The sequence below is a fragment of the Oncorhynchus kisutch genome, linkage group LG1, assembly GCF_002021735.2.
Source record: "Oncorhynchus kisutch isolate 150728-3 linkage group LG1, Okis_V2, whole genome shotgun sequence".
Lineage (NCBI taxonomy): Eukaryota > Metazoa > Chordata > Actinopteri > Salmoniformes > Salmonidae > Oncorhynchus > Oncorhynchus kisutch.
The window spans coordinates 27,545,337-27,568,753 of record NC_034174.2 but is presented as its reverse complement, the minus strand read 5'-3'; the positions used below and the strand labels follow the sequence as shown (position 1 = coordinate 27,568,753).

Here is a 23,417-nt window from a genome sequence, read left to right as displayed (position 1 = left end):
AAATAGCACCTGGGCCTGCACAGGTGAAACACCTTCCCACTAACGAGATGGCAACCAGCACAGGTGTAACATATACTGACTATAACAAGGTGACGCCAATCGGTGTGCCCTACGTGATAACGAGCTCTACGGTCTAAAGTCCAACCTCAAAACATAAACGGAAAAACGAAAGCCTTTAACAGTTATCCTTTCATTGTAAGATAAGTTTGGATAAAACCTAACTGTAAAATGTTGTATATGACAGAGAACACCACCATGAAGGGGCTGAGCAAGGCTGAGGAGAATGCCCAGATGTATTACAAGGCATGTATGAATGAGACTAAGATCGAGGAGTTAGGAGCTCAGCCTCTACTGGAGCTTATCAATCAGGTGAGTTCACTCCTCGAGGCATCCTCATCCAGTCGTCTGACATGGCCTAATGTAGCTATAATGTCACATTTGATGTGCTAACGTATTCTTTGCCATAGTTAACCAATTTTTGTAGTGTTTTATTTATTTTATTTTTAAATTGATCCTTGATGTATCCATTGCCCTGATATTAAGGAACTCTCAGGTTTTAAGTGAGTCGATCTCTGAAGGAGATCATACATTTTATTTTACAGACAGGAGGATGGGCCCTAACTGGCTCCTGGGACAAGAACAATTTCCAGGAGGTTCTACGCACAGTGTCAGCCAACTACCATTGCTCCCCCTTCTTCACTGTGTTTGTCAGTACAGACTCCAAGTGCTCCAACCACAATATTATTCAGGTGAGAGGATAGCCAGTCACCCTAGTGGCTCCAGTCACCCTAGTGGCTCCAGTCACCCTAGTGGCTCCAGTCACCCTAGTGGCTCCAGTCACCCTAGTGGCTCCAGTCACCCTAGTGGCTCCAGTCACCCCAGTGGCTCCAGTCACCCCAGTGGCTCCAGTCACCCCAGTGGCTCCAGGCCCAGACAGTGGCTCCAGGCCCAGACAGTGGCTCCAGGCCCAGACAGTGGCTCCAGGCCCAGACAGTGGCTCCAGGCCCAGACAGTGGCTCCAGGCCCAGACAGTGGCTCCTCACTTATTTATCAGTTGATTTACATTCCTCTTTACATTTGGTAGAACATTCATCAAACATAACTTATCCCCAGATCTATTCAGAGAGGATTTACATGCACATTTACCTGCTCTTTCTTTTAAAGGGGATGTTAGAAATTGTATGGTTAATCGAAGCTGCAGTATACTGTAGACCCAACAATACTACACTGTCAAAGCTACAGTGGAGACCCAGGCTCACTTTGCTCAGAGCACTGAAATGTTTCAATGGGTTGTGAGCTGGTAGTCATGCACTGTTACTCTTACCTACTGTACAGGTGGATCAATCTGGGCTGGGGCTCCCCTCTCGGGATTATTACCTCAACAAAACTGCCAATGCAAAGGTACTGACAGGTGGCTGCACTATGGCTCAAGGGGTTTAACTGGGTGAATGGGCTTAAATTGTAGCATGATGAAAGACTGGGTAAGGGAGGACTTAAAATAGATCAGTGCCTTGACACAAAGGCCAGATTAAATTAGGAAATTAATTTCATAAATTGGCACAGAACTACTGAGAAATGTATCTCGCTAGATATTTGTTTCAGTAGCTAGGTTTCCATCCAGTGGCGACAGATTTGCAGGCGAATATGCTAAAATGTACACAACCGTTCAAAGGTTTGAGGTCACTTAGAAATGTACTTGTTTTGAAAGAAAAACAAAAAAAATGTCAATTTTAAAACAACATCAAATTGATCAGAAATACAGTGGACATTGTTAATGTTGTAAATGACTTGTAGCTGGAAACAGCAGATTTTGAATGGAATATCTGCAGTTGAAGTTGGAAGTTTAGCACCTTAGCAAAGACATTTAAACTCAGTTTTTCACAATTCCTGATATTTAATCCTAAAAATTCCCTGTCTTAGGTCAGTTAGGGTCACTTTATTTTAAGAATGTGAAATGTCAGGATAATAGAAGAGTGATTTATTTCAGCTTTTATTTCTTTCATCACATTCCCAGTGGGTCAGAAGTTTACATACACTCAATTAGTATTTTGTAGCATTGCCTATAAATTGTTTAACTTGGGTCAAACGTTTCAGGTAGCCTTCAACAAGCTTCCCACAATAAGTTGGGAGAATTTTGGCCCATTCCTTCTGACAGAGCTGGTGTAACTGAGTCAGGTTTGTAGGCCTCCTTGCTCGCACACGCTTTTTCAGTTCTGCCCACAAATTTTTCTATGGGATTGAGGTTAGGGCTTTGTGATGGCCACTCCAATACCTTGACTTTGTTGTCCCTACGCCATTTTGCCACAACTTCGGAAATATGCTTGGGGTCATTGTCCATTTTGAAGACCCATTTGCGATCAAGCTTTAACTTCCTAACTGATGTTGCTTCAATATATCCACATAATTTTCCTCCCTTATGATTCCATCTATTTCCTGAGGTGCACCAGTCCCTCCTGCAGCAAAGCACCCCCACAACATGATGCTGCCACCCCCGTGCTTCATGGTTGGGATGGTGATCTTTGGCTTGCAAACCTCCCCTTTTTATCCTCCAAACATAACGATGGTCATTATGGCCAAACAGTTCTATTTTTGTTTCATCAGACCAGAGGACATTTCTCCAAAAAGTACAATCGTTGTCCCCATGTGCAGTTGTAAACTGTAGTCTGGCTTTCTTATGGGGGTTTTGGAGCAGTGGCTTCTTCCTTGCTGAGCGGACGCATTCTGTCTCCTTCCTGAGCGGTATGACGGCTGCGTTGTCCCATGGTGTTTATACTTCCATGCTATTGTTTGTACAGATGAACGTGGTACCTTCAGGCATTTGGAAATTGCTCCCAAGGATGAACCAGACTTGTGGAGGTCTGCCTTTTTTTTCTGAGTTCTTGGCTGATTTCTTTTGATTTTCCCATGATGTCAAGCAAAGAGGCACTGAGTTTGAAGGTAGGCCTTGAAATACATCCACAGTTACACCTCCAATTGACTAAAATTATATAAATTTGCCTAACAGAAGCTTCTAAAGCCATGACATAATTTTCTGGCATTTTCCAAGCTGTTTAAAGGCACAGTCAACTTCATGTATGTAAACTTCTGGCCCACTGGAATTGTGATACAGTGAAATAATCTGTCTGTAAACAATTGTTGTAAAAATGACTTGTATCATGCACAAAGAAGATGTCCTAACCGACTTGCCAAAACTATAGTTTGTTAACAAGAAATGTGTGGAGTGGTTACAAAACAAGTTTTAATGACTCCAACCTAAGTGTATGTAAACTTCTGACTTCAACTGTATATACACAGTATGTCCCACCCACTTCTAAAGCCAAAGTTGCGCCCCTGGGCATTTCTACGTCATAGATTTAGGTGGTAACTTGTGGAATAGACACAGGCTGGAATGCGGTTTTAACCAATCAGCATTCAGGATTAGACCTACCCGTTGTATAAATTGGGACAATGACTGACTGACCTCGTCTGTGACACTACCTCTCGGAGCAGCTCTCCTCTATAGAAGCTCCATCAATCTATTTTTCGCTGTTAATTTCTAGAGCTTAGATAGAGAAGTTCAGTGCCTTGTGAAAGTATTCGGCCCCCTTGAACTTTGCGACCTTCTGCCACATTTCAGGCTTCAAACATAAAGATATAAAACTGTATTTTTTTGGTGAAGAATCAACAACAAGTGGGACACAATCATGAAGTGGAACGACATTTATTGGATATTTCAAACTTTTTTAACAAATCAAAAACTGAAAAATTGGGCGTGCAAAATTATTCAGCCCCTTTACTTTCAGTGCAGCAAACTCTTTCCAGAAGTTCAGTGAGGATCTCTGAATGATCCAATGTTGACCTAAATGACTAATGATGATAAATACAATCCACCTGTGTGTAATCAAGTCTCCGTATAAATGCACCTGCACTGTGATAGTCTCAGAGGTCCGTTAAAAGCGCAGAGAGCATCATGAAGAACAAGGAACACACCAGGCAGGTCCGAGAAACTGTTGTGAAGAAGTTTAAAGCTGGATTTGGATACAAAAAGATTTCCCAAGCTTTAAACATCCCAAGGAGCACTGTGCAAGCGATAATATTGAAATGGAAGGAGTATCAGACCACTGCAAATCTACCAAGACCTGGCCGTCCCTCTAAACTTTCAGCTCATACAAGGAGAAGACTGGTCAGAGATGCAGCCAAGAGGCCCATAATCACTCTGGATGAACTGCAGAGATCTACAGCTGAGGTGGGAGACTCTGTCCATAGGACAACAATCAGTCGTATATTGCACAAATCTGGCCTTTATGGAAGAGTGGCAAGAAGAAAGCCATTTCTTAAAGATATCCATAAAAAATGTCGTTTAAAGTTTGCCACAAGCCACCTGGGAGACAAACCAAACATGTGGAAGAAGGTGCTCTGGTCAGATGAAACCAAAATTGAACTTTTTGGCAATAATGCAAAACGTTATGTTTGGTGTAAAAGCAACACAGCTCATCACCCTGAACACACCATCCCCACTGTCAAACATGGTGGTGGCAGCATCATGGTTTGGGCCTGCTTTTCTTCAGCAGGGACAGGGAAGATGGTTAAAATTGATGGGAAGATGGATGGAGCCAAATACAGGACCATTCTGGAAGAAAACCTGATGGAGTCTGCAAAAGACCTGAGACTGGGACGGAGATTTGTCTTCCAACAAGACAATGATCCAAAACATAAAGCAAAATCTACAATGGAATGGTTCAAAAATAAACATATCCAGGTGTTAGAATGGCCAAGTCAAAGGCCAGACCTGAATCCAATCGAGAATCTGTGGAAAGAACTGAAAACTGCTGTTCACAAATGCTCTCCATCCAACCTCGCTGAGCTCGAGCTGTTTTGCAAGGAGGAATGGGAAAACATTTCAGTCTCTCGATGTGCAAAACTGATAGAGACATACCCCAAGCGACTTACAGCTGTAATCGCAGCAAAAGGTGGCGCTACAAAGTATTAACTTAAGGGGGCTGAATAATTTTGCACGCCCAATTTTTCAGTTTTTGATTTGTTAAAGTTTGAAATATCCAATAAATGTCGTTCCACTTCATAATTTGTGTCCCACTTGTTGATTCTTCACAAAAAAATACAGTTTTATATCTTTATGTTTGAAGCCTGAAATGTGGCAAAAGGTCGCAAAGTTCAAGGGGGCCGAATACTTTCGCAAGGCACTGTATATGTTTTGGCAGTTGCCTGTAGAAAACAATGGTTTCCAGATGGTCTGAAAACACCCATGTGTGTTTTTTGATCTCGTATATTTTAGAGGATTTATTTAAGGGCCCTTAAATATAAACTCAGCAAAAAAAGAAACGTCCTCTCACCGTCAACTGCATTTATTTTCAGCAAACTTAACATGTGTAAATATTAAAAACAACCAAAGGGACAGTACAAACCCTATAGTATGCCACTTGGACAGAAAATTAAGAAATACTAGAGAAAGAATGTATAGCTCAAGGGATAATGCTCTGCTTGTAATAGTCAGTATTTTCCTAGTCCTGGATTGTGTTTTTAATTTAATATAACCAACGTCTCTCCCTCTGTGCTGCCTACATGGTCTTTGCAGTATCTGAATGCATACCTAGACTTCCTGGTGGAGTTAGGGGTCCTGCTGGGGGGCTCACAGGAGACATCCAGATTGCTGATGCAGGAAATTGTGGACTTTGAGACCACCCTGGCCAACATCACCGTACCCCAGGAGGAGAGGAGGGACGAGGAGCTAATTTACCATAAGATCCAGGCAAAGGATCTGGAGGTTAGTCCCTGAATGACTTGCATCTCTCTGCAACTTCAGATGATCCAAACATCAACACCATGTCCACCTGCAGTATCACCAGATACACACATACAGTAGATTACGTTCAGATTGAGCTGTCTCCAGTAGTGTACAGTACTTAAGTAGTACTTTAAAGTATTTTTTACTTAAGTAATTTTGTGTATCTGTACTTTACTGTTTATATTTTTGACAACTTTTACTTCACTACATTCCTAAGTAAAATAATGTACTTTTTATTCCATACATTTTCCCAGACACCCAAAAGTACTTGTTACATTTTGAATGCTTAGCAGGACAGGAAAATGGTGCAATTCACGCACATATCAAGAATACATCCCTGGTCATCCCTAATGCCTTTTGATCTGGCGAACTCACTAAATACACATGCTTCGTTTGTAAATTATGTCTGTGTTGTAGTGTTCCCCAGGCTATCCTTAAAGAAAAGAAGAAAAAAAAAGAATTGTGCCATCTGGTTTGCTTAATATAAGCAATTTCAAATGATTTTGTTTTACTTTTGATACTTAAGTATCTTTTTGCAATTCCATTTACTTTTGATACTTATGTATATTTAAAACCAAATACTTTTACTCTAGTAGTATTTTACTGGGTGACCTTTTACTTGAGTCATTTTCTATTAAGGTATGGTTACTTTTACTCGAGTATGACAATTGGGTACTTTTTCCACAACTGGCTGTCTCAATCAACACGTGTATTTTGCATAGATTGCATTTTTGGTTGAACAGTGCCTTCTCCAAGGTCTTTCTTCCTACTTTCTGTTCAAACCTGCTGATTTATAAAAATAAAATGCAAATCTGTGCACGAGTAGATGTTGACAGTATCATTGTTTCTGTGTGTCGGTAGACATTGGCTCCTGTGGTGGACTGGATGCCTTACCTCACAGACGTGTTTGCTCCTGTTCTTCTAAATGACTCCGAGCCTGTGGTGGTGTACGCCAAGGACTACCTCCAGAAGGTCTCTGACCTCATTGCAAGCACTAACAAGAGGTTAGAGGTTCTGCTAACCATGTGTATGTGACAAATAAATTTGATTTGATTTAGAATCACTTCCAAGCCCTGCCTTCCCCTCATTCATATTTAAATGCTGATGGACAACGCTTTGTAATTAAGGTAACCATTGGGGTGATTTCATATCGATTGGAAAGGGATATTATATGAGCAGCACAGGGAACATTATGAAACGTTATGCAAACTAGAATATAACCTTTTGCTTCCTTTCCTGAAATGTTAATATGGTGTAATGAATGAATCTACTCTTACCTGAGCAGTGTCCTGAACAACTACATGATCATGAAGGTGGTGAGGAAGATGGTGTCCATCCTGGACAAGAAGTTCCAGGATGCTGAGCAGCGCTTCTTTGAAGTCATGTATGGAACCAAGAAGGTGAGAGAAAGATGGGGAAAACGTCAGGGCTTGTAAGCTGGCAGGGAAATTATCAATAGACCTACAGATAAGGGTACTCGAGGGGGACCAGATTTCCCTGCTGCCTCAGTCAAGAAGTAAAGCGATACTTGCTTATAGCAGAGATATAAGTAAATTAGTGGCTATAAAGTAAACTGTAAACAGAAATTGGCATAGATAAAACTTAATGAGATGTGCACTTGTCAGTGGCGTTAGGGGCAAACTTAAAGGGACACTGTGGTTTTGGCAGAGGCCCTTTATCTAATGCTCCAGAGTCCGATGAACTCGTTGCATGTCTCTTCGTCCAGTATGAATGAAGTTGGAGGTAATTTTGTGAGTCAATGCCAACTAGTGTTACCCATGGTGCAATAACAAAGTCTATCTACAAGCAACGCTAGTTAGCAATTGTGCTAGCACTAGTCAGCAACTTACTTCAAACTGCACGCAGAGACATAAAAATGGTATCCACGAGTTAATCTGATTCTGGAGCAGTAGATAAAGGGTCTCTGCCAAAATCCCAAAGTGTCCCTTTAATTAAACAAGGAGCTGATAAGAAATACTTTAGCTGAGTCACTGTCATCATTAGGCACATAGCGCTTCTGCTAAAAGCTATCTGCTGTGTAGTGGGTGATCCTGTTTGCCTTGCTTTGCTCTGGAGTCACACTGTCAGAACATACCAAGAGCATTCTCGTCCTGGGGAGTGTGTGCACAATTCCTGAGACCCTCTAAACTACACTTTTAGCACCCCTCCCTTTCTACCCATCACTCACTGTCATTGTTTTCCCTGTCTCTACGCGTATCTCTTGTTCTCTCTTTCCACTCTGTTGACCTCTCCCTTTCCCCCTTCCTCTGTCTGCAGTCTGTTTGATTCTAATATTCCCTGTAATCGAGGGGAAGTTGGGCGAGAGGGCTGTCCTATTGCCAATCTCGGAGAGTCTCACAAAAACAACAGTCAGCCCTTTTAGAGGGGAACGTGCTGTCTCCCCACACTCTGATAAAGGCCTGGCTTTACCTCCAAGTCATAGCCGCAAGATTATGGATTCCAAGGAAATATTGTTTACTTCAAAATAAAAACCAACACTTTACTACTTATTCCATGCTTGAGGAGCATTTTAAAAGCTAATACAGTTAGACTGGGTTGATACTACGTTAGTATCATGCAGTGTTTAAGTCTGAGAGACAGTGCTATCTTGTGTGTAGGTGGTTTGGTGTCATAGTTCTCATGTGCTTGGTGTGATGTTTCAGAGCTGCACCCCACGCTGGAAGCTGTGCGTCAGTGACACAGACAGTGCCCTCGGCTTTGCTCTCGGGGCCCTCTTTGTCAAAGCCACTTTTGCTGAGGACAGCAAGGCCATTGTAAGTGTTTCAAGGTATCGCCTACACACCTACCTACACTGTGAACTGCCCCTGGGTGAGATTTTGACAAGCCTTTCCTTTTCCCTATATTTCTATCAGGCAGAAGATATGGTCTCTGAGATCAAATGGGCATTTGAGGACAGCCTGAAGTATGTGGACTGGATGGATCAGGGGACCAAAAAGGCAGCCAGAGAGAAGGTGGGAGAGATGGGTTGCTTTGACTAACTTGTAGAAAGTGTTCCACTGCTGGGGTGAGGGACTTGTCATTACACAGATTAGCAACTCTGGAAAAGTTTCTTGCCTTATAACTAACATAAGGTATGTAGCAGTGATAGGATTTCCATTGTATTCCATAATAGATTGCCAGACAGGACACAGAAAACATAGTCCTTATTGCTTTATCATCAGTTAGTGAAACAGAACTCTGCAGTGCCATCTGGTGTAAGCATCTGTCTCAATTCACCTCATCTGCTCTGTTATAGGCTGAAGCCATTTACAACATGGTTGGATATCCAAAATTCATAATGGACCCCAAGGAGCTTGACAAAGTGTTCAATGATGTAGGTAAATATGTAATTATATTGAATGTACATACTTCTATATTATGAAGTCCATGTCTCATATGTTGATTAAAAGACCCAACTCATTGATGTTGTCTTATTGTAAGACACCCTGGTTCTGGGGAGGGTTGCCAATCTTACAGTATCTCCTGTTTGAATTGCTTGTGTGTGAACCTCTTTCGCCTTCTAACCTGATTCCCCTCTCTCTCAGTTTGAGGTGGTGTCTGACCTGTATTTTCAAAATGTCATGCAGTACTACAACTTCTCTGCCAGAGTGACTGCGGACCAGTTAAGGAAAACCCCCAACAGAGATCAGTGAGTGCTCGCCTCTCCAAAGAAGAGGTCAAATTCTCTGACGGTTACAAATTCCCATTCTGCTGACACTGTAGAATAGTACTGGCACCCAGAAATGTTCCCTGGCAACCAATTTCCCTCATCCAAACTGATATTTTTCTCTCACTACATAGTGTAAGAGAGCAGCTTAGGGTTCTAATGCTTTCACACTGATCTCTAGTCAACAGCCTAGCTAAGGGGATAGGGGAGAGTCAACGACTGGTTACCACCCTCATCTCAGATTTATGTTCTATGTCTGTCTTATATATTTTGTCTTGCATATACAGGTGGAGCATGACCCCTCCTACAGTGAATGCATACTATAATCCTACCAAGAATGAGATGGTGCTCCCTGCGGGAATTCTTCAAGCTCCTTTTTATAGCCGCTCATTGCCAAAGTAGGTCCCTTTTCAGCCAATTCAGTACCTTAATACCGGCCTATCTCTGGCAAAAATACAAGTACACCACATTTGTGTGTGTGCACGCTGTACTTGCGTGAATTGTATACAGTGTATGTGGTGTCTCCTTGAGTGTCTTCACATAGCTCAGAATGTAATTGCTTTGTTATAACATGCTTTTATTTACTTGAAAGGATTTTGTTAAACTGTTGAATACATTTCCAGGGCCCTGAACTTTGGGGGGATTGGTGTAGTTATGGGACATGAGTTGACACATGCTTTTGATGACCAAGGTAAGACTTTGTATTTTCATATACGTTGTAGTGTGTTAACTCTTGTTACTTTATATGGGAGACTCAGAATAAAATGATGTGACTCCCCCCCCCCAAATAAAATTATATATATATATAGGTGGGATGCTAATATATAATATTTATATATCACCTATATATTATAAGCATCCCACCAATCAAACATATGGCACATTATGATTTCAAATTAGGTCTCCCGTTCTGAAGCATATTTTGCTTTATGTTAAAGGGAGGGAGTACGACAAGGATGGGAACCTCCGCTCCTGGTGGAAGAACTCATCTGTGGAGGCCTTTAAGAAGCAGACCCAGTGTATGGTGGAGCAGTACAGTAACTACAGCATCAACAAGGAAGCCCTCAATGGAAAACACACCTTGGGAGAGAACATAGCTGACAATGGTGGCCTGAAGGCTGCCTACAAGGTTTGTATGATGGGGAGGTGTTAGGGTGGGCTAAGGGGAAAGTAGACTTGACAATTCAACTTACAAGCACACATACAGTAAATGTGCAGATGTTTCAGAATCATCAATGTGAGATACAGATTTGGAACGTTTGAGGGCAAGAAATATATTTTTAATTTTTTTAAGTTTCAAACATCCTCTCGCCATAGAGAACAAATGCATGCTGCCTGTAACATGATCCTTGTCTGCTTTGAAGGCTTATGTGAACTGGATTGCAAAGAATGGAGAGGAGGCCACTTTGCCCGCCCTAGGGATGACTAATCATCAGTTATTTTTTGTTGGATTTGCCCAGGTTTGTGCCACTTACAGTATCTCCATGTCTGTGGCAAATTTAGTAATGCATTCTCTAGCATGCCTGCCTTCAACATCATGTATTAATTTGAATGACCTATTACATTGATAATGTAAATGAAGGATTATTCACTCTAAAGTCCTTAATAATGTGTGTCTGTGCTTCCTGCTATGTGTAGGTATGGTGCTCAGTTCGAACTCCGGAAAGCTCGCATGAGGGCATCATCACAGATCCACACAGTCCGTCGAGATTTCGAGTTATTGGCACCATCTCTAATTCCCATGAGTTCTCCAAGCACTTTGGCTGCAAGGCAGATGCCCCCATGAACCCTAAACACAAGTGTAAGCTTTGGTGATGCCTAGCTACACATATGTAGGTCTGGCAGGTGGCAAAATGGACACTGGGGACATGGAGAAAAAATAGATGCAGTGGTAAAGTCTCTAAGGAAGGAGAGTACTGGTCTCGATACCACTGAAAATCCAGCTGTCTTACCCACTACACTTCTCAGTGTCCTTAATGAGGACTGAAGCTGGAAGTTGAGCCTGATCCAACTCTCTTCATAAAGAAAATTTGTTATAGAAATCAGCCTCTCTTTCCTCAATGGAACTCTGAAAATGTGCCTTCGTGTTCACTTAATGGAGGGACAATTTTAACACTGGAAACCAAAGGAATGGTTATAAAAAGGAGAACACTAATGGGAACTTCTCTCAATCAGATTTTATGAAGTTGTCATATGCATTATAGTGATATTTATTTGTTGTTTGTATCAGTTATATCAATCCACCTCTGTGTTGTCTTCAGTTACTATATATTTCTTGACTGCAAAAGAAAATGACGAGTTGCAATTCCTGGATTTGGATTGAGATATAATCCAGAGGAAACGGTCAATCACATCTACAGTATAATACAAGTTACTGTCATAAGTGGATTGTAAAAGCCATATTTTATTATTGCACATGATTGATCCGGTCAATAAGCCCAATGTGTAGGCCTAGCTTGTTTCTGCATCAACAAAACCTAACACTGATTTGGGTTAATGTCTCTAGTGTATGCAGTAGTGGTGTTAGAAAGTGACCCTCACATAATTGGTAAATGCCTGATATAAGAGACATACTTAAACAAATATTCATTCAGAGCATTCTGAAACTCAGGGATGTACTGTTTAACCTTTATTTAACAATGCAAGTACTGAAAAAAATATAAACGCAGCATGTAAAGTGTTGGTCCCATTTTTTTTTTACAAGCTGAATTAAAAGATCCCAGAAATATTCCATATGCACAAAAAGCTTTTCCCTCAAATGTTGAGCATAAATTTGTTTACATCCCTGTTAGTTAGCAATTCTCTGTTGCCAAGAGAATCCATCCACCTGACAGGTGAGGCATAACAATTTAAATTTTTTATTTTACCTTTATTTAACTAGGCAAGTCAGTTAACAACAAATTCTTATTTTCAATGACGGCCGAGGAACAGCCTTGTTCAGGGGCAGAACGACAGATTAGTACCTTGTCAGCTAGGGGATTCGATCTTGCAACCTTTCGGTTTCTAGTCCAACACTCTAACCACTAGGCTACGCTGCTGCCCCAAGATGGTGATTAAACCGCATGCTCTTTACACAGGTGCACCTTGTGCTGGGGATAATGAAAGGCCACTCTAAAATGTGCAGCTTTGTCACAGATGTCAAGTTTTGAGGGAGCATGCTGACTGCAGGAATGTCCAATAGAGCTGTTGCCAGAGAATTGGATGTTAATTTCTCTACCATAAGCTGCCTCCAATGTCATTTTAGAGAATTTGGCAGTCCATCCAACAACCGCAGATCATGTGTAACCATGCCAGCCCAGGACCTCCACATCCAGCTTCTTTTTCTGAGGGGAGTGGGATATTTATGTCTAATAAAGCCCTTTTGTGGGGAAAAACTCATTCTGATTGGTTGGGTGGGCCTGGTTCCTAAGTGGATGAGCCTTTGCCCACCCATGGCTGTGCCCCTGCCCAGTCATGTCAAATCCATAAATTAGGGCCTAATTTATTTATTTCAATTGACTGATTTCCTTCTATGAACTGTTACTCCGTAAAATATTTTAAAGTGTTGCATGTTGCGTGGATATTTTTGTTCAGTATATTAACCATTGAACAAGTCACGTAACAAAAATAGTTTTACCGTTCTGTGTCTGGTCATACATGACATGACTTCTCTGTGACGTTACTTCACTAATTGTTCTTATCTCATCGAAATGTTGTCACAATTCTTTTGTATGACCCATCTATTTCAATGGCCCATCTGAGGCTTCATAACGACACCTTTAACGTAATGATGAGCCTCCGTTGTATTCCAAAACAATAAAAGTAAATGAATAGTGGTTATCAACGCTAGATGTCGCTGCACACAAACAATATAGTACCGAGTACAGTACGATCTAATACAAACTTCACTTCTGCCTACTGGCAGTAAATACACCATCGGTCCATCATTATGTGTACAGATGACTGTACTTGAACCTGATTACATTTTTATATATTGAGTGAGTGGTTCTTGAGAATGACCCCATACATATAGCAGGAGAAAGTGTATTTTACACACACACACACACACACTTCAAGACAGCCACTACAGTTAAAATAATAAATAACATTCATTCTATAAAAAAATATCATAAAGCGTAGTTATTTAGAACAAAAAATAATGCAGTACTCAATATACATGAATGTAGGCCTATGTGCCAGTCAGTATAGGTAATTGGCCACATGAATGCAACAAATGAGCGTCATTTTAGATAGCTGTAGTTAAGACGTACATACCCGTAATTGGACGAGAATAGCCGAATCATCTGTCCTACCGGACTGGAAGCGGCCGGAACGCCATGTTGACGAAGTCTCCCATCTCCGTGGAAAAAATGATTATAGAAAAATCAGTCGTTGAAAACAAATGTTAAATTATCGAAGGAGAAAAGACGCCGGTGATAGTGTTCGGAAGAACTGAAACGGATCTGCAGAGGTCCCGGGCGGGCAAGGGAGGCAAACCTCCCACCGTCCCCATGAATAGCACCACAGACCCGAACAGCGACTTTCCATGAAAAAAAGCTATTCTGAGTTGCTATAATAGCTAGCTAGCCCTAGTGTCGGCTAAAGGATTTGCGGCCTGTTTCAATCATATTCAACGCTTGCTATATTTATGAAAGCTAGATATATTTTGTATCAGTATTTATTAGTGTATTGTTTTCCTTGGTTTATTTTTTTGCAATGAGTTTGCCGGCGAAAATAGTCCCAAAACCTGCCACTGTCGCAGTAAGTGGACCTGGAACTGGCCCGTCTCCGTCGAGCCAACTGCGGGCTACCCTGACCTCGGTGTCTTTACCGTCGGGAGCCCCAGGCGCTCCTCAACTGAACACCTTGCCGCCTCCTCAGTATCCTTCATTGACAAGAATACCCCTGCCATCTCTTGGTCAGGTATTCGGGGGAGAAACATTTAGGTAACGTATTGGTGAGCGGTTGGGTGCGGGTCAATGACTGATGTTTTGAAGAATAGGGAGGAGACATTTAGTTAGTTAGCTTACGTTAGCTAGCTAACATTACTATAGTTGTTTATTGACAATATGCTAAAATTGCTAGCTAGTCAAATTCGCTAAACTGCAGATATTTAATTTAGTTGGCCAATGCATTTTAACTGTTGTGCTTGTGGGGATCAGAAAAGCTGGCCAACTAGACACAATTTCACGAGTTGGCGTAACGTTAGCTAGCTAACTCTAGAAGGCCACCTCACCGGCTTTGTTCAGTTTACCGGTAGCTAGCTAACTAGTCCGCCACATTCATATTAGCAGCTGTAGACTCATAACTAGCAAATCCGGCTAACATATTGGGGTCAGGCAGTATTTTGTAAGAGGGTTTGGGTGGACTAGATTTTGTAGCAATCAAAACTTAACTTGTTAATCATCCTAAAACTATATTATTGCTACCTCTTATGAGTGAATGTAAACTAGCTCGGTACAGTAGTAACCTAGCTAACTAAGTTGGGCCTTCTCCCCGGTATCCATATAATAAATGCTAACTGTCGTTATTTAGCTAGCTAGCTAGGCCGTAGTTAAACCGGGTAGTAGATGGCAACCGGTGCCACACCGGTATACCCATATTGACACGGTAGTGACGCCACATACATATTTGCTGGTAGCTACGTTAGCAACTGTAGTAACGTTAGTGTAATGCATTTGATCCAGTATGGGTTTACCGGTATTCCTATTTTATTTGGGGTTATGCATGTATCATGATTGTATGAATGACATTCAGTAAGCCTATCTCAAGTCACTGCGTATCTATTTTTTTTAAACAGAAATTGATCAAGAGCATTTTCCTCTCTTCAGAAACCTCTTGTCCCTGTGAACACTTTTGATCCCAGCCAGTGGAATTGTTCTGCCAAATTGGATCTCCTAACAAAGTGCCTTGCTTGATTTGTATGAACTTTGTGAATATCAACTTTGAATCTTAATTCATTTGATCTGGCCATATAAAGTTAGGATCTAGTGGCTTTTTATGATTTAAAACATTATTGTTTTGATATAATGTCCAGTCATAATGGAAGTATTGTCTCCTGAGTGCTAGTCTGTGAGTCTTATCATCTTCGATGGTGCAGCCTCCGACCAAAAGTTTTAGAGGACACCCTCTTGGCCGCAAGGACAAAATGTTGCTGTTTGAAAGCACATTTCCTGCAATTCTACACATTTTGCCATAGCATAAGAACACGGAATAAGCTATCTGAGTGACTTAAAAATAACTAAATCAATGCAAAGGCATTTCTTCAATAACATTAACAACGTTACAGGCTTCTAAGGGACTCTGCCACAGTGATAGCGAGTCAGCTGACTCATATCCTCAACCTGTTAATCTCAACTGGGGAAATCCCATGTCAATAGAAAACGGCTTATATAACACCAAGTCGGGATAGATCGGATGTGGCCAACTACCGTCCAGTATCAGTTCTTTGTGCTGTCTCCAAAGTGTTGTAAAGGCTGGTGCAGACACAGGTGGCCAACTATTTCTCACTCAACGGCGTATTTACAGCCTATCATCGCTGCTTTAGAAAGATACACATCTACAGCAGTGCAAAAGGTTGTGGAGGACATCAAGTCGGCTTGTAACAGCCAGGTCACAGCAGTGCTCTTCTTGAATCTGGAGGAAGCTTTTGACACTACACCAAACCACACTCCAGAGGAAGCCTGTGAAACTAGGCTTTGACAGCAATCAAGTGATTCACATCATACTTACGGGGAGAAGTCAGTACAAACGGCAGAGCACACAATTAGCACAGGTACCTGTGGTGAATGGAGTCCCACAAGGGAATGTACTTGGATCCCTGCTGTTCTGCATTTACATAAATTACTTTCCATCAGTGCTGGAGAAATGCTGCATACATAATTGCAGATGAGACAATCCTATACTACTCAGCAAATACACAAGGGAGTGTGAGGAGGCAGTGTCAAACGACATCAACAGGGAAGCGCCTTAGTTCGCTGATAACAAGCTCTCCCTACACCCTCATAAGACCAAGGAAATGCTGTTTGGCATCCTACAAAAGCTGAGACGCAGCCAAATCTATTACAATAACAGACAGACAAAAAACGTACAAACAAGTAAACTGCTTAAAGTACCTGGGGAAGAAGTTGGACCCACACCTACACTGGAATGAACATGCTGGCCTGGTCACAGGGAAATGGCTTTCTGGGGTTGGCGCTCTAAAACGGTAAAGGAACTTTGTCTCCAAGAGCAGCCTCCTGACAATCTACTACCACCATGATAACTCACCTGGACAACTGTGCCACGGTATGGCTTCCCACCCTACATCAGTGCAATAATACAGGTTTTAACCAGCTACAGGGTATCATCAACAGGGCTGCTCGTATCATGACTGGGAATTCACAGAGGGAACACATAGAGACAAAGGTTTTTCTGCAAAAAATCTGGAATCACACCACCGACGGACAGGATCCATTATAACACCCTAGTGATTGTTTTCAAGGCAACACAGCACAAATTGTCTGAATACATGTCAGACCAGTTAATGTGGGAGTCTTCACCCATCCTCCGGGGGTGCACCAGAGCAGCAGCCAAAGCTTATGACCAATGGGACCTGCATCTGCTGGCACAACGATGGCCTTCCAAGGCAGTCTGCAGTTCTTTGGACCATTGCTCTAGAACAAGTTGGACTTATCCACACAACAGCTAGCTAGCATGTCCACCATCAAAAGAGCTTTATACAAATCTAGACTGATGTAATGTGAGTGTGGTTTTGTATGTATGCTCTATATTCCTCTGTGTATGGTGCTTTTATCTAGACAACTTTATGTGATGTGTATACTGAGTTAACAAAACATGAGACTGGCCAGGTGAATCCAGATGAAAGCTATGATCTCTTATTGATGTCACTTGTTAAATATGCTTTTATAAGTGTAGATGAAGGGGAGGTGATGTGTTAAAGAAGGATTTTAAAGTAATGAGACAATTTAGAAATGGATTGTGTACGTGTGCAATTCAGAAGTGGATGGGCAAGGCAAAATATTTGCAGTGCATTCGGAAAGATTCAGACCCCTTGACTTTTTCTACATTTGGTTACGTTAGACTTATTCTAAAATGGTTTCAATTGTTTGTTTTTTTACCCCTCAATACCACACACTACCCCATAATGACAAAGTGAAAATACTTTTTTTTTGTTATTTTTGCAAATGTAATGAATGAATTAAATATACAGATGAAGTCGGAAGTTTACATACACTTCGATTGGAATCATAACTCATTTTTCAACCACTCCGCACATTTCTTGTTAACAAACTATAGTTTTGGTAAGTAAGTTAGGACATCTACTGTGTGCACGACACAAGTAATTTTTCTCACAATTCCAGTGGGTCAGATGTTTACATATACTAAGTTGACTGTGCCTTTAAACAGCTTGGAAAATTCCTGAAAATGATGTCAAGGGTTTAGAAGCTTCTGATAGGCTAATTGACATAGTTTGAGTCAATTGGCATAGTTTGAGTCAATTGGAAGTGTACCTGTGGCTGTATTTCAAGGCCTACCTTCAAAAATTGTAGACCTCCAAGTCTGGTTCATCCTTGGGAGGTGTGAAAGTACCACGTTCATCTGTACAAACAATAGTACACAAGTATAAACACGCAGCCGTCATACCGCTCAGGAAGGAGACACGTTCTGTCTCCTAGAGATGAATGTACTTTGGTGCGAAAAGTGCTAATCAATCCCAGAACAACAGCAAAGGACCTTGTGAAGATGCTGGAGGAAACGGTTACAAAAGTATCCATATCCACAGTAAAACGAGTCCTCTATATTGACTTAACCTGAAAGGCCGCTCAGCAAGGAAGAAGCCAGTGCTCCATAACCTCCATAAAAAAGCCAGACTACGGTTTGCAACTGCACATGGGGACAAAGATTGTACTTTTTGGACAAATGTTCTCTGGTCTGATGAAACAAAAATAGAACTGTTTGGCCATAATGACCATTGTTATGTTTGGAGGAAAAATGGGGATGCTTGCAAGCCGTAGAACACCACCCCAACCGTGAAGCACGGCGGTGGCATCATCATGTTGTGGGGGTGCTTTGCTGCAGGAGGGACTGGTGCACTATACAAAATAGATGGCATCATCATTTTTCCTATAGAAAATATGTGGGCAGAACTGAAAAAGCTTGTGCGAGCAAGGAGGCCTACAAACCTTACTCAGTTACACCAGCTCTGTCAGGAGGAATGGGCCAAAATTCACCCAACTTATTTTAGGAAGTTTGGAAGGCTACCTGAAACATTTGACCCAAGTTAAACAATTTAAAGGCAACCCACTTGGAATGCGATGAAAGAAATAAAAGCTGAAATAAATAATTCTCTATACTATTATTCTGACATTTCACTTTCTTAAAATAAAGTGGTGATCCTAACTGACCTGTGACAGGTCATTGTTACTAGGATTAAATGTCAGGAAATGTGAAACTGAGTTTAAATGTATTTGGCTATGTAAACTTCTGACTTTAACCGTAAATAAGGTGTTGTTTACATAGGTATTCAGACCCTTATGTAAATTAGCTAGCATACACGGACCTTTGCTTACATGTTGCTATGATTTAAAACCGTCAACAGCAGTATAGGCCAAAAGGTATATTTTATACACATTTTCAACACTGCATCCATATGCCGGAAATTGTGACATTGTTTACAAGTTTGCTATTTTAATGTGGGGATATAATTTCTCTCATTCACTTCCATTACTCAATGCCCCAAAAGTGTGTAGGGTGTGATACTGAAATTCAGTCTGTTAGCTTTGTTAAATTTATATATACACATCTATATACAGTACCAGTATAAAGTTTGGACACCTACAAATTCAAGGGTTTTTCTTTATTTTAATTTATTTTCTACATTGTAGAATAATAGTGAAGACACACTAAGTGTTAAACAAATCTAAATATATTTTAGATTCTTCAAAGTAGCCACCCGTTGCCTTGATGACAGCTTTGCACACTCTTATTTTATTTTTAATTTGTTGTAGTAGCTACTATCTTGTCTCATCGCTACAACTCCCGTACGGGCTCGGGAGAGACGAAGGTTGAAAGTCATGCGTCCTCCGATACACAACCCAACCAAGCCGCATTGCTTCTTAACATAGCGCGCATCCAACCCGGAAGCCAGCCGCACCAATGCGCCGGAGGAAACACCGTGCACCCGGCCACCTTGGTTAGCGCACACTGCACCCAGCCCGCCACAGGAGTCGCTGGTGCGCGATGAGACAAGGACACCCCTACCGACCAAGCCCTCCCTAACCCGGGCGACGCTAGGCCAATTGTGCGTCGCCCCACGGACCTCCCGGTCGCGGCCGGCGCGAACCCAGGGACTCTGATGGCACAGCTGGCGCTGCAGTACAGCGCCCTTAACCACTGCGCCACCCGGGAGGCCCTCTTTGCATTCTTTCAACCAGCCTCACCTGGAATGCTTTTCCAAGTCTTGAAGGAATTCCCACTAATGCTGAACACTTTGTTGGCTGCTTTTTCTTCTCTCTACGGTCCAACTCATCCCAAACCATCTCAATTGGGTTTCAGTCGGGTGCTTGTGGAGGCCAGGTCATCTGATGCAGCAGTCCATCACTCTCCTTCTTGGTCAAATAGCCCTTACACAGCCTGGAGGTGTGTTGGGTCATTGTCCTGTTCGAAAACAAATGATAGTCCCATTTAAGCGCGAACAAGGTGGGATGGCTAATTGCTCCAGAATGCTGTGGTAGCCATGCTGGTTAAGTGTGCCTTGAATTCTAAATAAATCACTGACAGTGCCACCAGCAAAGCAGCATTACACCACCACCTCCATGCTTCATGGTGGGAACCACACATGCGGAGATCATCTGTTCACCAAGTGGGTGGCTACTTTGAATAATCTTTAATGTTTTTTTGGTACTACATGATTCCATATGTGTTATTTCATACTTTTGATGTCTTTTCTACAATGTAGAAAATAGTACAAATAAAAACCCTTGAATGAGGTGTCCAAACTTCTGAATTTATTTCATTTAACTAGGCACGTCAGTTAAGAACAAATTCTTATTTACGACAGCCTCAAGGACGGCCAATTGACGGATTTCCTTATGAATTGTAAATCAGTAAAATCTTTGACATTTTTGCGTGTTGCGTTTATAATTCTCTGTGTGAAGTTTACATACACCTTAGCCAAATACATTTAAACTCAGTTTTTCACAATTCCTGACATCCTAGTAAAAATTCCCTGTCTTAGGTCTGTTAGGATCAACACTTTATTTTAAGAATGTGAAATGTCATAATAGTAGAGAATTATTTCTTTCAGCTTTTATTTCTTTCATCACATTCCCAGTGGCGGTTTTGGAGCAGTGGCTTCTTCCTTGCTGAGCGGCCTTTCAGGTTATGTCAATATAGGACTCGTTTTTACTGTGGATATAGAGACTTTTGTACCTGTTTCCTCCAGAATCTCTTCACAAGGTCCTTTGCTGTTGTTCTGGGATTGATTTGCACTTTTCGCACCGAAGTACGTTCATCTCTAGGAGACAGAACGCGTCTCCTTCCTGAGCGGTATGACAGCTGCGAGGTCTCATGGTGTTTATACTTGCGTACTATTGTTGGTACCTTCAGGCATTTGGAAATTGCTCCCAAGGATGAACCAGACTTGTGGAGGTCTACAATTTTTTAAGGTAGGCCTTGAAATACATCCACTGGTACACCTCCAATTGACTCAAATTATGTCAATTAGCCTATCAGAAGCTTCTAAAGCCATGACATTTTCTGAAATGTTCCATGCTGTTAACTTAGTGTATGTAAACTTCTGATCCACTGGAATTGTGATAGTGAAATTATGTAAACAATTGTTGTAAAAATTACTTAAACTATAGTTTGTTAACAAGAAATTTGTGGAGTGGTTGAAAAACAAGTTTTATTGACTCCAACCTAAGTGTATGTAAACTTCCGACTTCAACTGTATAAAGTGCCTTCGGAAAGTATTCAGACCCCTTGACCTTCTCCACATTTTGTTACGTTACAGCCTTATTCTAAAATTGATTTAAAAAGATTTTTCCCCTCATCAATACACACACACACACAATACCCCATATTGACTTTTATTTATTTGAATGTATTAAAAATAAAACACTGAAATGTCACATTTTACTTAAGTATTCAGGCCCTTTACTCAGTATTTTGAACCACCTTTGGCAGTGATTACAGCCTTTGGATATGACGCTACAAGCTTGGCGCACCTATATTTGGGGAGTTTCTCCCGTTCTTCTCTGTAAACCCTCTCAAGCTCTGTCAGGTTGGATGGGGAGCATCACTGTACAGCTATTTACAAGTCTCTCCAGAGATGTTTGAGTCCGGGCTCTGGCTGGGCCACTCAAGAACATTCAGAGACTTGTCTCGAAGCCACACCTGCGTTGTCTTGGTTGTTGTCCTGTTGGAAGGTGAACCTTCGCCTCAGTCAGGTTCTGAGCGCTCTGGAGCAGGTTTTCATCAAGGATCTCTCTGTACTTTGCTCCGTTCATCTTTCCCTCGATTCTGACTAATCTCCCAGTTCCTGCCACCGAAAAACATCCCCACAGCATGATGCTGCCACCATGCTTCACTGTAGGGTTGGTGCTAGGTTTCCTCCAGATGCGACGCTACGCATTCAGGAGTTCAAGAGTTCAATCTTGGTTTCATCAGACCAGATAATCTTGTTTCTCATGGTCTGAGTCTCTTTAGGTGCCTTTTGTCAAACTCCAAGCGAGCTGTCATGTGCCTTTCTGAGGAGTGACTTCCGTCTGGCCACTTTACCGAAAAGGCCTGATTGGTGGAGTGCTTCAGAGATGGTTGTCCTTCTGGAAGGTTCTCCCATCTCCACAGAGGAACTCTGGAGCTCTGTCAGAGTGACCATCAGGTTTTTGGTCACCTCGCTGACCAAGGCCCTTCTCCCTGATTACTCAGTTTGGCCGGGCGGCCGGCTCTAAATCAAATCAAATCAAATGTATTTATATAGCCCTTCGTACATCAGCTGATATCTCAAAGTGCTGTACAGAAACCCAGCCTAAAACCCCAAACAGCAAGCAAGGCAGGTGTAGAAGCACGGTGGCTAGGAAAAACTCCCTAGAAAGGCCAAAACCTAGGAAGAAACCTAGAGAGGAACCAGGCTATGTGGGGTGGCCAGTCCTCTTCTGGCTGTGCCGGGTGGAGATTATAACAGAACATGGCCAAGATGTTCAAATGTTCATAAATGACCAGCATGGTCGTATAATAATAAGGCAGAACAGTTGAAACTGGAGCAGCAGCACGGTCAGATGGACTGGGGACAGCAAGGAGTCATCATGTCAGGTAGTCCTGAGGCATGGTCCTAGGGCTCAGGTCCTCCGAGAGAGAGAAAAAAAGAGAATTAGAGAGAGCATATGTGGGGTGGCCAGTCCTCTTCTGGCTGTGCCGGGTGGAGATTATAACAGAACATGGCCAAGATGGAAGGAAGAGTCTTGGTGGTTCCAAACTTCTTCCATTGAAGAATGATGAATGTCACTCCTTTCTTGGACCTTCAATGCTGCAGAAATGTTTTGGCACCCTTTCCCAGATCTGTGCCTCGACACAATCCTGTCTCGGAGCTCTATGAACAATTCCTTCAACCTCATGGCTTGGTTTTGGCTCTGACATGCACTGTCAACTGTGTGACCTTTTTATATAGACAGGTGTGTGCCTTTTCCAAACCATGTCCAATTAATTGGATTAACCACAGGTGGACTCCAATTAAGTTGTAGAGACATCTCAAGAATGATCACTGGAAATAGGATGCACCTGAGCTCAATTTCGAGTCTGTTTTGTTATTTTTTAACGATTAAACAAACAAAAAAATGTCTACCTGTTTTCTATTTGTCATTGATTGGGTATTGTGTGTAGGTTGAGATTATTTTATTTTTATGAAATTTATTATATTTCTTTCCAAATGGCGGGGGCTCATAAAACTAATTCGGGAAGCAGGGATCTTTATCCAGGAGGGGATTG

General features: G+C 41.8%; 2 protein-coding genes across 20 annotated transcripts in view; both read left to right on the top strand.

Annotated features, from left to right (window-relative positions):
• The window catches only part of LOC109896691 (endothelin-converting enzyme 1-like), a 48,570-nt gene extending 35,304 nt beyond the window's left edge, over positions 1-13,266 (top strand). The window contains exons 5-19 of one of the 5 annotated variants that reach the window (XM_031811693.1): positions 245-369; positions 579-749; positions 1,336-1,401; positions 5,573-5,761; positions 6,644-6,786; positions 7,068-7,182; positions 8,446-8,556; positions 8,656-8,754; positions 9,039-9,116; positions 9,328-9,431; positions 9,737-9,847; positions 10,073-10,140; positions 10,388-10,578; positions 10,814-10,909; positions 11,088-13,266. In XM_031811693.1, coding sequence (XP_031667553.1) covers positions 245-369; positions 579-749; positions 1,336-1,401; positions 5,573-5,761; positions 6,644-6,786; positions 7,068-7,182; positions 8,446-8,556; positions 8,656-8,754; positions 9,039-9,116; positions 9,328-9,431; positions 9,737-9,847; positions 10,073-10,140; positions 10,388-10,578; positions 10,814-10,909; positions 11,088-11,264 — 1,844 coding nt within the window. In that variant the 3' untranslated portion in view covers positions 11,265-13,266. The remainder of the gene's footprint in view (positions 1-244; positions 370-578; positions 750-1,335; positions 1,402-5,572; positions 5,762-6,643; positions 6,787-7,067; positions 7,183-8,445; positions 8,557-8,655; positions 8,755-9,038; positions 9,117-9,327; positions 9,432-9,736; positions 9,848-10,072; positions 10,141-10,387; positions 10,579-10,813; positions 10,910-11,087) is intronic. The other 4 variants (XM_020491000.2, XM_031811783.1, XM_031811698.1 and 1 more) reach the window with 4 other exon arrangements.
• Positions 13,267-13,721: 455 nt separating this feature from the next.
• The window catches only part of LOC109896665 (eukaryotic translation initiation factor 4 gamma 3), a 68,237-nt gene continuing 58,541 nt past the window's right edge, over positions 13,722-23,417 (top strand). For all 15 annotated transcript variants that reach the window (XM_031811097.1, XM_031811447.1, XM_031811230.1 and 12 more), the window contains exon 1: positions 13,722-14,308. In XM_031811097.1, the coding sequence (XP_031666957.1) occupies positions 14,145-14,308 (164 nt within the window). In that variant the 5' untranslated portion in view covers positions 13,722-14,144. The remainder of the gene's footprint in view (positions 14,309-23,417) is intronic.